General features: G+C 39.4%; 1 protein-coding gene across 2 annotated transcripts in view; it reads left to right on the top strand.

The window, feature by feature from the left end:
• gria2b (glutamate receptor, ionotropic, AMPA 2b) overlaps positions 1-16,226 on the top strand; it is a 38,249-nt gene that overhangs the window by 18,824 nt on the left and 3,199 nt on the right. For both annotated transcript variants that reach the window (XM_084550169.1, XM_084550168.1), the window contains exons 2-12: positions 2,043-2,282; positions 7,447-7,643; positions 8,844-8,897; positions 8,990-9,148; positions 11,309-11,476; positions 13,016-13,120; positions 13,315-13,422; positions 13,731-13,937; positions 14,067-14,434; positions 14,828-15,026; positions 15,418-15,665. In XM_084550169.1, the coding sequence (XP_084406295.1) occupies positions 2,043-2,282; positions 7,447-7,643; positions 8,844-8,897; positions 8,990-9,148; positions 11,309-11,476; positions 13,016-13,120; positions 13,315-13,422; positions 13,731-13,937; positions 14,067-14,434; positions 14,828-15,026; positions 15,418-15,665 (2,053 nt within the window). The remainder of the gene's footprint in view (positions 1-2,042; positions 2,283-7,446; positions 7,644-8,843; positions 8,898-8,989; positions 9,149-11,308; positions 11,477-13,015; positions 13,121-13,314; positions 13,423-13,730; positions 13,938-14,066; positions 14,435-14,827; positions 15,027-15,417; positions 15,666-16,226) is intronic.

Below are 16,226 nucleotides of genomic sequence, written 5' to 3'. Positions count from 1 at the left end.
GCAGAAATTTTTTTTTCATTTAATTTTTCTGTCAATTTCAGAGTGCAGCAAATTCGTGGCTCTTGGCTACACAGTATTATTTTCGTTTTTTATTGATATTCTCATTATCCTTCCACACTGAAACTCTCTTGGATATGTTAACATTTCTAAAGGTATAGAGAACGGCCTCAACAATATTACTATGATCATAAAGCCTTTGCTGCTTTTGACAAGGGGACACAATCAGCCAGGGGTGTCTGAGCACATTTACTTTCCTTGCAGTTTGTTAAAAAACTGCAACACAGATGTCATGTGCATTTAAAATTTAAGATTAAACACATGTCCATGTATGACCCAGATAGTTTCTGACATGGACAGTCATCTTCTGTGTTGATGCTTAGTTGATGTTGAGTTGTATGTACATCAAAGTCATTCACTGTTAAAAATTCAGAAGATAAATAAGACTTTTACTTCACCCAGAATAACTCCTCCACTTTGCTAGAGGCAAAATGATTTAGTTTAATCCAAGTTTGTGTGGTTTTGAGTCTGCCATGTTTAGTGGAAACAAAGTTATAGAATGGACTGAGAATGAATACTGCAGGCTGCTTGATTCATTCGCCAGAGACAAACTTTAATGAGCTGCTGTTAATTTCAGCCTCACTAATGAAGTTGCTGATTAACAGTTTTAGAAAGTTGCTGTAAAGGCTCACTGGGTGCATACATGAACCATTAAAGAAAGAGTGTGAGTGAGGAAGAAGAAGTTTGAGGCTTCCATGTGAATCTGTTGACGGCATTCCTTGATTGCCGTGTGAAGACCGCAACAGTCGCTCTTTGTGCAGCTCGACATGTTTACATTTCATCAAAGATAGCTGCCACAGCCAGAACAGAAGTGGCAGCGTGCCTACAGTACTTACACCAAGCTCGCTAATATCTGATATATGGATTCTAGTTCCCTTTGTCAGCAAGTCATCCCAGTAATATTGTGGAGGAGGAAATGCCTCATTAGATTAATTACACTGGAAGACACATATGTACAAATCAATAACCCTGATTAACTTACATTCAGTCAATACACATTTACAAGCATCGTGCCAATTTGCTGACCCCAGTACAATGTTTGAGAAATAGCCTGCAACCTCAGGATTACTCAGACATTTCATGTTTATCCTTCAGTCCTACAGTCCACCTTTCTGGTTTTTGTGTAATGAATGTAAACGGACAGCAAGTTAGTACACTGTATGTTCCTGAGCGCGTGCCATTAAGTATTGAATAATGTGGGTTTGCAAAGTCAACAGAATGAGGACTTAATCCAAAAAAATCTCCCTCAAACACAGAGTCATCATAAATGTTGTGTGCCCTAAAAGGTTCTTAACAAGGAAGTCATTCAAATTTAACACCATCCTAAGATGTATTATATAATCTACAGTGGACACATCTGCTGCCAATAGATGGTGGTGAAGCAGTGCATTGTAGCACATTTGGCCTGCCACATATTCATCCTCCAGGGAAGAAAAGTTTTTCTGCTTGAGCAGAAATCAAACAGAAGACAGTACAATTACAGTATGTCATAGTATAGCACAGGCTGATATTGCATATGAAGAACTGATACACAGATATGGTGAATGCTTGAATCATATTCAACACCACTTATTCCCACTGTATCAGCGCATAAAAGTTTCACATCGTGACTGCCCTACAATGGATCTTTTACTATTGAATACTAGCACTCCCCTGACAGAGCTTATGGGAAATTATCCATTAATCAGCTGCAAGGGAAACCGAAAGAGACGTCCCTTAATAGTTCTGTCTGGCCCTAATGTGGGCTGAAGGATTCCAATAAAGGTCTTGCTTATATACATTGTTATGAGATATAGCAGGAAGTTCTGTATGCTGTGCAAAGAATATGTTGTTACAAACGGAAGATTTGAGATTGTTCTGGCAAAATGCCTGCTACTGAACTAAACAACATATGGTTCATATGTTGTAGAGAAATAAGCCTATTTTAAATAAAGATTAAAAGGATGTGAGAGAAACATCAACTAATATATTTCTTTGTCTTTCAGTCTGTTCTCAGTTCTCGAGAGGGGTGTATGCCATTTTTGGATTCTACGACAAGAAATCCGTCAACACCATCACGTCGTTTTGTGGGACGCTACATGTCTCCTTCATAACGCCCAGCTTCCCCCTGGATGGAAATCAGCAGTTCATTATCCAGATGCGACCCGATATCAAGGGGCCCCTCCTCAGCCTTATCGAGTACTATAAGTGGGACAAGTTTGCCTATCTGTACGACAGCGATCGAGGTAAGACCATTATGTAGACGAGGAGCAGTGACTTAATCCCCCCCACAAACAACAATGCATTCACCAACTGTAAAAATAAAATCCACTGGATGCAAGTAGTACAGCACAGGTAAAGGGCATTTTGGTTCATGATGAACAACATGTCACATATGATCAACATTAGCACCTCCTCTATTTGAGAGTCTGTTTTATGTAATATCAAGGGAAGGGGAGGCATGGAGTCATCTTTGACACACAGTGGAGATGATAAGCCCTGCAGCGTACGGTTTCCACACTCATGCTTCACTGAGGTGTGTTTTGCATTATGCCCTTGATATGAGACAAATTCTGATGCAGTCGAACAGTTGCACCTTGCTTCACAGAACGAATAATATGCATACTGTCAAAAAAAGTACCTGTCTGTATGCAAATACAAATTAAGTTTATCATTTTTTCAGCTCTGCACTGCTTAACAATCAAACTGTAAACTCACATTCACATCTGGGAGCAGACTTGGCCTCTGGGTCAATGCTTTTAGTAAGAAGACAGATTCCATACTCACACACATACAAATACTAAACACCCAGCTGATCTAAACTGGTTATATCTGGTAACAAGTTGTACCTTAATGTCAAGAACTACTGCTCTTCTTGTCACATACTTGTAACATACAGACTTATGCAAATATTGGGACTTGGAAAGAGTGCATGCGAGATAGCACTCATTATTGATCAGCCTTCCATTAATACAGCGATTAAAACACATTAAAAATGGGAAACTGTTTCTGCTGAGCCTGTGCACCTGTTGTCTCAAATCTGTACAAGATCACAGGCTGAATTTATTCTGGATGAAAAATGATCCGTCCTGTAATATCCAGACTTACTTCATATTCAAATCTATTCTGCTCCTATTCTTTGATCCTTTTTCATTAGTGATTCTTTTCTGTTTGACACAGATCCTTTCAAGTCTGGAAATAAGATTATATTTCTTGGAGCGGACATTTTCCCTCACTCTCTGAAAGGTTCCAGCTACAATGCGTGTTTGATAAGTCTGGAAATTGCAGAGTTCCATTGTTTAATTGAGCTAGCAACACGTGAAAACGTACAATGGAAGACAGCTGGTTGTATTTTCAGCACGCTATAAAGATGAATGCTGGGAGAGCTTTCAAAAAGCACTTTAGGGGTGTTCAGTGTTGATGAATGCCCAATGACGGCTCACAAGAACATTTAAATAATACACTGAGTGGCTTAAGGTAACAGGAAGTGAATCAGCTCAGAAAAGTGGGATGGCTGCTGTCTATACATCAGTGTTTAGACAGAACATAGTGTATACTGTAGTACCAATGGATTACGAGGGATTGAGTGCATTTTTTTTTACTTTTAACTTTATTGTTTTGCATCACTTAAACTCTCCCTCAGTACATTTTCAGCCTCACACACTCAGCCTTCTCTTTATCCACTCACAGCACCCCAGAGTGCCGCGCATACGGTACGATCCCTTCTCATCGCTGTGCTAAGCTTTTCGTCCTCCTCTCCCAGCATTTATTGCTAAGTCTTCCCAGCCAGCCTTGCCCTGACTGACAGCAGAATCAAATACAGCTCCTCTCCAAAATCAGAAGCACCAGCTGTTTTAGATTGTCCCCATGCTAACGCTAGTGATAACCTGCTGTCTCTACTGTACGTCCACCATGGCACTAAAGGGGCCTGTTGTGCATATTTCATCACTGCATGGCTGTCTAATTAGGTCAGTGTGATCCACTCATTCCCATGGCAACCAAAGTGTGGAGAGAGCAGAAGAGAGAAAGAGCGAGAGAGATTGTAAGTCACTGAGCTGGCTGGTAAATGATGCAAGGATGTGTGCGGGGGTGTTTCTCAGGGAGCTAAGAGAGAGGAGGCAGTGGAGTTGCCACTGGTTATGATGAATTTTATTAGCACGTTGAGACTAACAGATGAACCAGCACTGCCATTGTCAGCTGCTGTCAGTAAGTCGCTTTTGATAATGGATGAATATGTGTGGGCACACTGAGTATTCTTTTCTGCATTTCTTCAGCTCATTGAATGCTGATGTGTTCTCAGATGGACTTCAGGAAGTACATTTCCCTCCAGATCTTTGGAATGTCTCTTGGATACGGAGAAACCAACCTTTATTGTCAGAACCAGTGTGTTCTTTATGAAGAGAGGATTTTTACAACAAGAGACCGAAAATCACAAGCCATTACAGGCCTAGGATTCTTTTTCCTTTCAGTATTAATATTAATATTTTTGTCTGCCCTTACAGAGTTTGAATTTCAGCAAGGAAGCAGATAAGCACAGTCTCCAAAATGTCAATCAGTTTTAAAGTGTCTGTATGTTCCGAGTTTTGCCACAAACGTGTGGAAGAAGTTTGAAATTTGGTTGGACCAAGCCATTCATCTGTTATTTCCTGCTTCCAGGAATTATGCTAAGTCAGGGAGATACCGCGTTGCAACTGTGAGGTCACGGGTTCGATCTCCTCTATGTCCATGGAGGTGCCTTGATCAAGCATTAAACCCCCCAAACTCATGCCCAGGCACCTTGTATGACTACCCACTGCTCCAAGTGTGCTCACTCTTGTATGTGTGTACAAATAAACATGGCAGATGAAGCTGATTTGATTGCTATTGAAGGGTTAGGGTTAGGGTTAGGGGGTTACTAGTACTAACCCTAGTACTATTGATGTATATTAATACATCTATGTATTAATGTATATTATGCCCCCTGCAATCATCTTAACTAATTTACATGCAGTTTTAACTAAATGTTACAACAGACATATAATGATAACAGCACTGCAGGCAATATTTTTCTTTTTTCAATCGAAGAGGCTCTATTACTATATACCACCTGATTTAAGTGATGCCTCAATTAACATTATTCAGAAAGTTGAGAAGTAACCCCGAGGGAATGATGTTGGACCTTTACTGTAATGAATAAGTGAGAATAGCTTGGAGCAAAGAGATGATGGTTAATATGATGATGCTTTTGTAGGTATTGGATTGATTTTCTCTATGGCGTATTTGTAAGCCCGTCCTAGTCTCATTTAAATCATTTTGCATAATATTTTGCGTATGCTCATGAATTCCTATACTTATTCAGCTGTTTTTGATGTATGAACATGTGTGAGACAAAATACTCTTCTCACTGGAAATTAGAAGTTATGGTTCACTGTTACTCGTTACAGATAAGATATGTCTGTCAGTTTCCTGATTAGCAACATGCTACTTGGCACTGCTTTGTACTTGTTCATATCCACAAGTGCCTTGACCTTTTAAATCCAAGACAACTTAAGGGTTAATAAGTTACCTAACATCTTTGATTTCCAGTGCAGTGCTTTGAATGAATGGCATAATAAAGTTCAAGTTTTTCATTGTACATGTAGACAGATTGACCTGATGTAGCAGGATATGGAGAAAAAATCTTGTCATCTTTAACAAAATATGATATAACGGGATCCAAACACCTAATTTCTAGGATGTGATTGGCCCAACAGATTTTTGCCAGGCCTAACCATTTCTAGAACAGTGCAACTCCAAACCAAAATTCTCTAACAAACATTTTGTTGGCAGCTGGGATAGGCTCCAGCACCCCCCGCAACCCTTCACAGGACAAGCAGTTACAGTACATGAATGAATGAATGAACATTTTGTTGGAGTGGGAACTTTGGGGTGGCTTCCAGGTCAGAGACAGATAAGATAACGGCAGCAAATATAAGAAAAAATATGCAAAGTCCTGATTTTTGATGGTTTTGTGGGCATTAACTCTTTTGAACATTTGAAACTGATATTGGACATTGGCCATATCTTATGTCAATACATTCTTGAATAAGATCAGTGAAAAGAAAAGCAATTTGACAATGATCACAGGTTATAATTAAACCTTGATCAAAGTTAATGCAGAATCAACAGTTACTTTAACACTTTGCTTTCGTTCATTCTGCATATTCATTAGAAGTCTCTCTGAATTCTGATGATCTCATTTAATAACCGTCGGTAAAACTGCCAATTTTAAGCACACCACGGTGACCTTCCTCTAACTATGATGTATATTTCAGTCAGATAAAACTGCAAGTCTCCATTTTGCTCACCATCGCCATAAAACCACTGCCCCGTCGCATGAAATTGATTACATCTGTAATTCACCTCACTATGGCGAGTCGGAATGAAACACTCAACCCTTTTATCAAACCACTCTCTAACTACCCTCTGCAGACGAGGGATCAATATCAGCAAAGATTCAACAGTGAAACAAGATAGAGAGGGCGATGGGAATATACTGTAAGATCAAATGGACGCTATAGTCTTTGCCTTTACCAGATAGCACTTGGACAGCTGCTACGTGTAATTGAATTACTCAGATTCAGCAACTGGGCCTGTTCTTTATTAAATTCCTTTGTTCTATTGGATTAGTAATGAATAGATAAGAACATAGCTCATGCAAGTGGTCCTATGATATGACATGGTTGCATTTTTTAAATATCATTCAATTAAAAGCTCCAGAACAACTGAGTTGGTGGAACTTTAGTAAGGATTGTTATGTTATTAACTACACTCTGAAGAACAGCAGAAAAAAAGAAGAATAAAATGTGCAAAATGCAAAAACATACAATAACAACTAAAGGTTTTGGTATTGATGCAGTCAAGTGTATTGTTAGACCCATTTTCCTCCCACAGGTTCATGCCAGAACACCTGTGACTCATCTTGATGAGCTCTTTACATAAGGCACAGAGTCGCTGTAAAACCTGAATAAATAGATGGTGAATGCAGCCTGTCTGCAATAAAAGAACCACTGAAGAGGTTTTGTCTGCCACATAATTTGTTTTTCTTTTTTTCTGCTTCAGCAATTGGTTTTTGCTTCATTGCTTTGACTTCCCTCATCAGTGGTTACTTTTGAAATTCGCCTGTGGCTTTGCCAATAATGAGCCCACAAACATGGCGTATGGCCAAAAAGATTTTGGAGAATGTTAGCAGACTAGTTTCAACACATACATTGAAACAGAGACACATGCGATGAGTATCTACTTAGAGTTATTATCTTCCTGCTGTGGTTAAAGGGTTTTCTCACCATTGGCAAGGAGAATAAATCAAAATGTTCTCAACAACACAGATTTATGCCAAGGATAGCTGAGAGTATGAAAAATGATTTAACTCTACATATATTCTGTCCTCAGGCCTGACAACGCTGCAGGTTGTTCTGGATACAGCAGCAGAGAAGAAGTGGCAGGTGACAGCCATCAATGTGGGGAACCTGAAAGATGAGAGAAAGGATGAGGCTTACCGCTCCCTGTTCCAGGATCTGGAGAACAAGAAGGAGAGGAGAGTGATCCTGGACTGTGAGCAGGACAAAGTCAAAGACATTATGGATCAGGTATTGTGGAGTGAAGAGGCAGAAACTGACATGCTTCATGTTGGCTTCATAGGCATCATGTTGAGTGACCCAGTGGGACTGTTGTTTATAAAGCCAGTACAGAACAACTGTATTAGTAGGTTATTTATTTGAATGGGCAAGCTTTTGACAAACCTGGTGATATTACAGCAAAGTGTTTAATATCTGCAGCTGTTCTCAAATGATAAAAGGAAATGCCAACAGCCTCATTGTCCTTTAGTTTCTCCTGTAGGACAAAAGCAATACTCCACTGAAGTATGTGCATTTGATAGAGCATTTCAAAAAACAACACTGTCACACGAACCCAGCTGCCCAGCAGAAGTAAGACGGCACCATAACAATTATACTAATTGTTCATTTGGTGTGTAAACAGAACCGCAATTAAAGGCAGAACAAATGCACATAAACAGGTTATTTTTACTCCACCTTCTACCCACAAGAGAGGCTTATCGATCAGCATTTAAAGCACGCAGACGTCTGTTTAACCGAATGCTGAGGGAAATCAATGTCTACAGCCTCTTCGCCTCTTTATCGGGGGGGAAACAGAATCCGTTCAGGTGGAAGTTTCTTGCTTCGTGTCCAAGGCATTTACATTGAAGATACAAGATGTTATTATTCAAATCTGCTTCAGGTAGCAGCGCTGACAAACGGTGCCAGTCAAATAGCAGGATTAGTTTCAGGTGTGTCACTTATATGAGCTAGTGAAATGGTGGCTAGCGGAGATATTTATGCCATTATTTTCTTCTTTTTTTTTCTCTGCTGATAAGGGACGTGGCTTTGGAAGTCGATATCTCTGTCTAGCAGAATCTGTGACTGTAAATGCAGCTTTTTTTCTCAGTAGCCAAGACAGTCAGCTATGTTAGGGTTCTGATTTCTGAATATAGTGGTAGATTTGCATAGTTTGGATTGAACCTTCGCTATTTGTATGACTGTCTTACCTCTGGCTGTCAAGATCTTGGTGTATTATAGAGTCAGAATGTCAGCTTTACAAAATAACAGGGAGAACATATCTTCCTTTGAAACGGCTGGCAGTCATATTAAAACTGTGTTGGGCAAATGTATAGCATAGGGACTTGTTCCAAAGGTTTTATTACGCTGTCTTGTTTAATCGAGACTTATTTATGTAATCCGTTTGGGAAATTTCATACATTTCTGTGTAATATGTGTCTCATAATCCCGCAGGTCATCACGATCGGCAGACACGTTAAAGGCTACCACTACATCATAGCCAATCTGGTATGATTGAACAACCTCTACATTTTATTTTAAGTCATTTCTCTTTCATGCAGTGATACCAACTATAACAACTGTGTTTGTAATGTTTTTAGGGTTTCATTGATGGGGATTTGTCCAAAATTCAGTACGGTGGAGCCAACGTTTCCGGCTTTCAGATTGTTGATTTCGACGATCCTTTGGTTTCCAAATTCGACCAGCGATGGGAGGCCCTGGAAGAAAAGGAGTATCCAGGTGCCGACAGCAAAATCAGGGTGAGCCCCAGTGTGCACACACATGCCTGCAGATAAACGGATACACGGCCAACATTTTCTACCTGCAGAATTGTTGACTCAAGCTATCTTTTTAAGTGTGGCTGCAGTGCCAACATTTCCTGTCTCTCTCACTTATGCACGCACTGTTTAAATTATTAAACACATCCCTGAGTAAAGATTATTACGCACTATTAAACTAACTCACGCGCAAGTACCAACATTTTTACATTTGAGTCACATCGTTTTGCATGTGAAGTATGCCATTTAAATGACATCAGATGTTGTATTGATACTTGCTACTGCTTAAATCGGTCCTTTCATTTAAACAATGCAGCCCCTGGGAGTTTTAGTCTCCTGAACCTTGTAAAGGAAGTAAAAGGCTCCTCCAGACTTTTAGTTATCTGGATTTCCTCTGTGGTGTGTGTGCACCTGAATATCAGCCAAATCCTGACATATGGAACAGCGAAAAGTGGTGGGTGTGTTTTTACACGTAGTTTTTGAATGTAACGATACAACAACCTGCTCCACTCCATTTCAGTAGTTGGAGAATATGCGGAATATAATCCAACAATGATAACGACTTATAAAGCTTTGACACTGCAGCAACAGTAAGGAGGAAATTCAAGATTTACTGCTTTGCAAATACTAATCATAATCATTGAGTCAAAATGGGAAAAGAAATAAGCAGTAGCAACAAAGCAGTTTCAAAATTCCCAAAGGTTTTTTACTACCCCCTGAGCTGTGGCTTTTTGTGGGGTAAAATAATTTCGTGGGATAAACTTAATAAAAACCCCAGTCCCTGTGGTGAAAAGCTCTAAGAACCTAGGAGCAAGTTCCTGCAGAAAAACATGTCAGCACTTTAACAGAACTGATATTCAACTCTTCATATTTAAACCCAGAAACATAAAATTTACCTTCAAAATTTGTGCCATCATCAGAACTATTCTTTCACCTCCTATCTGTCACAAGGATTTTGTTCAGGTTCTCTTCTGGCCACACAGCCAGACGTGAAAGTGGTTCAAGTCTAGGTGAAAATCCTGCTGATATTTACAAAACAGAACTAACTTTTCTGCTGTACATGACATAAATATAGCAGATAACACATTAAAAGAGCACCGGCATCAAACGTTTCATATTCTCTCTAATTAGGACAAGATGTCTAAAGAACAAGAAGGATAATGAGCAGGAGGAGTGGTGTGGAGCCAGAACTTCAGAGGAGGATAATTTATATACAAAGTGGCTCTTGGTGGTCAACCTCATTTATTCGATGGATGAACTTAAGGTTACAACTGACGTTTGAAGCCTCTTTTGTCAACTAATTATACTAAAAGTTAATGAAGCAAGGGTGAGTTCAAGGTCTTTGGTTTGACTTGCGGCAGCGACCTGACAGTTCCAAAATAGATCGCCTCAAACCACTGCAGATGAAAATTTAGATGCACGGGTGTTGTTGAGACAAGTCCCAAAGACGTCTGCAGCAGAGCAAAGCTCATTTCTGCTAATTAAGACTGCACAGATTTGCCCAAATGGAATGTGATTGTTATGAAATATTTACAAGTAAAGAAAGACGTTTAGAATATAAATGGTGTGCTGGAGTGTCTCATCAGTATTAGATGTCTGGTCTCTCTCATTTCTCATGTCTTGAAGAATGGTTGACCAGCTACACTATTAAATATACAATAAATACAATATTTTCTGTCCTTTTTTGTATTGGTATTTAAACATTTTACTTCCGTCACTTTATGACATTTGAAGTTTTTTTTAAAAAGAATAAAGGATTATTATTGTTAATATAAATAAAATTACTTCCCAGCCCGTCTCCAGCCACATGTAATTGAATAGTCCTACAAGCAATCAGAGCCATTTTGATGAAAACGAATTGAACTCAATGAATGACTATGTATGTTGCTGTAACTCTTCCCCCATCACCCCATAAAGCCCGTCCAAATTGATTGACAAAACAGATCTTGCCTGGGGTATAATGAGTTCCCAGTTTTTGGGCGTGAGAAAGTTTGGGCTGGCTTCCAGGCTAGTTGGGGACTAAAACTGATTAAATATTGCCAGATTTGGGGAAAGTTATTGTGGTGATGAATTAAAGACAGACTGGGAAGAGCAGGGTTCCTAAATCCATGACAATATGTAATCCCCTTGTTCTTTTCTTAGTACACATCAGCGCTGACGTACGACGCTGTGCAGGTGATGACGGAGGCCTTCCGGTACCTGCACAAACAGCGCATCGACTTCACCAGGAGGGCCAACAATGGTGACTGCCTGGCCAATCCCGCTGTACCTTGGGCTCAGGGAGTGGAGATTGAGCGTGCACTGAAACAGGCAAGTCGTCACCTTTGTTGCCGAAGACTTGTTACTAACAGCAGAGGGAGGATGCAGTTCAGATAAAACTGTTAAAGACTGATGTGTTCACCATGCATGTGTGCGCAATGAAAGCTATTCTTCAAAGGAGAAACTGAAATCTAAGTACAGACTGTTCTTTGAGCTTTAATTCAAAGCAAGACTAGCTTTATTCCTGCTGAGAAATGTGGCTCGACAGAGTGAGGTAAAATTGGAAACTTTTTCTTTCAGTGTTTTTTTTTTAGGTTCCAAATTTAGAAGTCATTATTGAAATGATTCTAAATTTTAACTTACCAATTCACAACGAATGTTTTGATTCCATATTCAGAAATGATATACTTAACATGAAATTACATGATTGGTATTACTCTCGTTATCTCAGGAAATAAATGGGATGCCTATAGTTCAGCACTACTGGTTCAGAATTCACCTTGAAAAGTCCTCAAAGGTTTCTTTCCTTCTATCTGTTTCATCTTCACCGACTCATTCACCAGAATTGAGAAAAGTCCCTGAACTATTTATGTGAGGCACAGCAGAAAGATTGTCCATGACAGACAGTGAAGAGTCTATCAAGTGAGATTTTGCATCGTGCAAATCAAAGTGCTCAATACGATGGCAAAGGAAACTGGAATTTTGCCGTCATGGCAACAAAATAAAAGGGAGGCTGTATGGTGTCCCTGAGATTATGGTGACTATGAAATCCACTCAACATATCTGTTAGAGCTTAAGGATGCACAGTGTGTTTGAATTTAAAAAAAAAAAAAAAAAAAACATGGCTTAAACACAACTGTGCTTACATGAAAGCTCCTAGGGCCTCCATGTCAGTCTTCCTGTCTTGGCACCTTAGTTGTTTAAGTTGGCTGCCAATAACCAAAAGAGAAGAAGAATGTTTTTCAAGTATCTCATCACACGCTGTGTCCATGCTGTGGTTTCCTCTCCAATCTGGATGCCAGCGGTTTCATTATGATTTTTGCTGCTTTGGGGCACGAAAACCCTTTTGAAGTCATTTAGGATGGCATTAACTTTGAAGAAGAAGGAAGTGTAGCAGGAAGCAAAGTGCACTTTTCACTGATCCCTCCCATATATGTGTCCCTTTGGGGATCTTGGCAAAGGAAGATTAGGCCCATCAAGACATCAGGACACACTAACCAAGACAAACAAACTTTTAGCAAAAAGGTTTTTGAGGACTGTATTGAGAAAAAAAGGCACAGTTCAATTAGGCACCAGGTAATGGCAACGAAGAGCTTCTAATCACACTGGATAACAAAAAATGGCATTTAGATAACCAACATATCCCTCTTGTCTTATGGTCAAGAGAGACCAAAGAGCTGAGCAAACCCTGAGAAGACAGTTGCAAGACAGTTGGCATTCATTCAGCCTTTAGAGTAAAATACATTCCAGTGGTCACACCTTCTCATTTCTTACAGTTGCACATCAGTCTACACCCAACATGTAGTCAGTCATGTTCACAAAAGCAGTGTGAAAATCAAGTTTGACAATGCAATTCTGATTTTCTCTCAGGTGCGCGTGGAAGGCCTGACAGGGAACATCCAGTTTGATCAACACGGCAAGAGAGTCAATTACTCAGTGAATATAATGGAACTAAAAACCAACGGGCCTGTAAAAGTAAGTGTCTGAATGGTCATCTTCATCAGAAACAAAACATGTAATATATATGACTTCTAAGAATTGTATGTGGAAGTTTATTTGAAAAACCAAAAGCACCATTAGGATCTATAGTTGAGGATAAGATTATAAATAAAATAATAATAATAACACACTGCGTATACGTGATTAACGTGATTTCTTTCTCTGAACAGATTGGATACTGGAATGAAGTGGACAAAATGGCTGTCACCAAATCTGATGTCTTTACCAATGACACAACAGGAATGGAAAATAAAACAGTCATTGTCACCACAATCTTGGTAAATATTATATTAAATCATTGTGCAACTAATTGTTCATTATTCTTTTTTTATTGTCATTATAGTGTCTTCCTTACGACTTTACATATTATCATATTAACACACATCTTAACATTAGCTCTTTACATCTATTTATACAGTATTATCTTTTATTGAAAACTACAGTGGGACCAAGCAACTTTGTGACTTTGTGTCACAAACTGAAGTCACTTTGTGTTCCATTTTGTTTTCACAATGAATGATTTTTACACTGTAATTCAAAGCTCTTGTGCTAAACAGTGTTTTCTGTCTGTGTCTCTGTCCTTCAGGAAGCTCCGTATGTAATGCTGAAAAAGAACGCTGACCTTTTCGTAGACAATGACCGCTACGAGGGGTACTGTGTGGATCTGGCTGCAGAGATAGCGAAGCACTGTGGCTTCAAATATCAGCTGAAAATAGTGGGGGATGGGAAGTATGGAGCTAGAGATGCAGAGACCAAGATCTGGAACGGGATGGTTGGAGAGTTAGTGTATGGGGTGAGTTAATCTGCTTGTCTACTTGAATAGAATACGATAGTTTCCCATTGAGGTATAGAGTTACAGAGTGCCATTTTAATTCCTAAATGATAAATAATTTTTTTGTCTTGTTTCCGTTTGGTCTAATAGAAAGCAGACATCGCAGTGGCCCCTTTGACAATCACACTGGTACGAGAGGAGGTGATAGACTTCTCCAAGCCCTTCATGTCTCTGGGAATCTCCATCATGATAAAGAAGCCTCAAAAATCCAAACCTGGAGTCTTCTCTTTCCTGGATCCCCTGGCTTACGAGATCTGGATGTGCATTGTTTTTGCCTACATCGGCGTCAGCGTGGTGCTGTTCCTCGTCAGCCGCTTCAGCCCCTATGAGTGGCACACTGAGGAGTATGAGGACGGGCAGATCCAGACCAATGAGTCGACTAATGAGTTTGGCATATTCAACAGCCTCTGGTTTTCCCTGGGAGCGTTCATGCGTCAAGGCTGTGACATCTCACCTAGGTAGGTCAGAAAAATCAACAACTGCCGTGTTGATGGTGGTTTAATTAGACAAGCATACGTCAATGGTAATTAGATTCTTTAGTCAACGAAATGTAAATGCCTACTAGTTAGGTGGGTTATCACATAATAAGGCATAGTTTTACTTCCTGTTCAATTCTGTTGTCATGCTACATTTTCAACATTGTGGAAGGAAACTTGTATTGTAGTAGTAGTTTGGATTTGGACAAAATCAGTTTTACTTTTTGGAAGAAATACATGTTTAATGTGTTCTTAAATTATTCACAAGTGTTGCATTCAGAACTTGAAAGTCATCTCTAGGAGTCTTTGATGAAACACAAATATACAGCACACTCGTGTGAATATTTGTTTCTTTTTTCCTCTCCTATACAACAGATCTCTCTCTGGACGTATTGTTGGAGGCGTGTGGTGGTTTTTCACTTTAATCATCATCTCCTCCTACACGGCTAACCTGGCTGCTTTTCTGACTGTCGAGAGAATGGTATCTCCCATTGAGAGTGCAGAGGACCTGGCTAAACAGACTGAGATAGCTTATGGGACTCTGGACTCTGGCTCCACTAAAGAGTTTTTCAGGGTAAGAGATGCTCTAATGCTATTCTAGAGTTATAGCAACAACTCTGCTTCATATTATAAAAATATTAGACTAAGACTTTATTCATCCACATGGGCAATTGTTTGGCCTGGAGCTCCATTATTTTTCAGCACGCGTTGATGACAGAAAACAGCAGTCAGTCAGATTAAATAGGAGTGAACCCCAATGGATGTATATAGTCAAAAAGTACCCTGACTCAAGTAATTTTGGTTTATTTGCATTTAAAAAAGAAAGCAATATTGTCATTTTACACTTTTAGTCATTAAAAATAATGTTGCCGCCAAAGTTTGGAGAAAGAAATGTGACATGAAGCTTTTAATTCCAATCTCTGTTAACAGCTAGTTGCTTCTTCTATGTTATTTTTTCTTCACAGCGCTCAAAGATCGCCCTGTTTGACAAAATGTGGACATACATGCGAGGTGCAGAGCCCTCCGTCTTTGTGAAAACCACAGCTGAAGGGGTTCTGAGGGTCCGCAAGTCCAAGGGGAAGTACGCCTACCTGCTGGAGTCCACCATGAACGAGTACATCGAGCAGCGGAAGCCCTGCGACACCATGAAGGTTGGAGGCAACCTGGACTCCAAAGGCTACGGGATCGCCACGCCGAAAGGATCCTCATTAAGGTGGGTGGAATAGTATAACAATGTGTCCAATGTTGTTATAGTATCCCACCTACCCTGATGTAGCTTTGCTTATGTGTCTCTGGTTTGTATAAGGAGATGAGGTAATTCCCCCCTTCCCCTTCAAATTTTTTGAAAAAGCATTGCAATTTATTGTAAGTCGATAAATTGCAAAAAACAAAAAAAAATAAAAAGAGAAAAGAAATGTTATTATTTCTTAAATATTTGACAGATTGGCTATTGTGTTTCAAATCAGAGATGTAAATCATTATTAATGGCTCTTACCCAGGAAATTTCTCCTGGGGTTTTAAGGCCTACCTCTATAAATTTTTATTATTAATACAATTTTGAATCTTTAATTTGAACCCTTTCTATCGCTACAGCCATTTAACATAAGTTTAGATTACTCTCCTGTGTTATTTCTGTCTAGTACTGTCTTAGCTTATGTCTTTATCTATGTTCCTGGTATGCTTAACATTTTGCCTTACCTGTTTTTCTCATCTTATTGATTATTGAATGATTGCTTAGATCCTTAAGATATTTTAGTTAGATATGCTTAGTTAA

The sequence above is a fragment of the Chelon labrosus genome, assembly GCF_963514085.1.
Source record: "Chelon labrosus genome assembly, chromosome: 8".
Classification (NCBI taxonomy): domain Eukaryota; kingdom Metazoa; phylum Chordata; class Actinopteri; order Mugiliformes; family Mugilidae; genus Chelon; species Chelon labrosus.
This window is presented reverse-complemented; position numbering and strand designations above follow the sequence as displayed.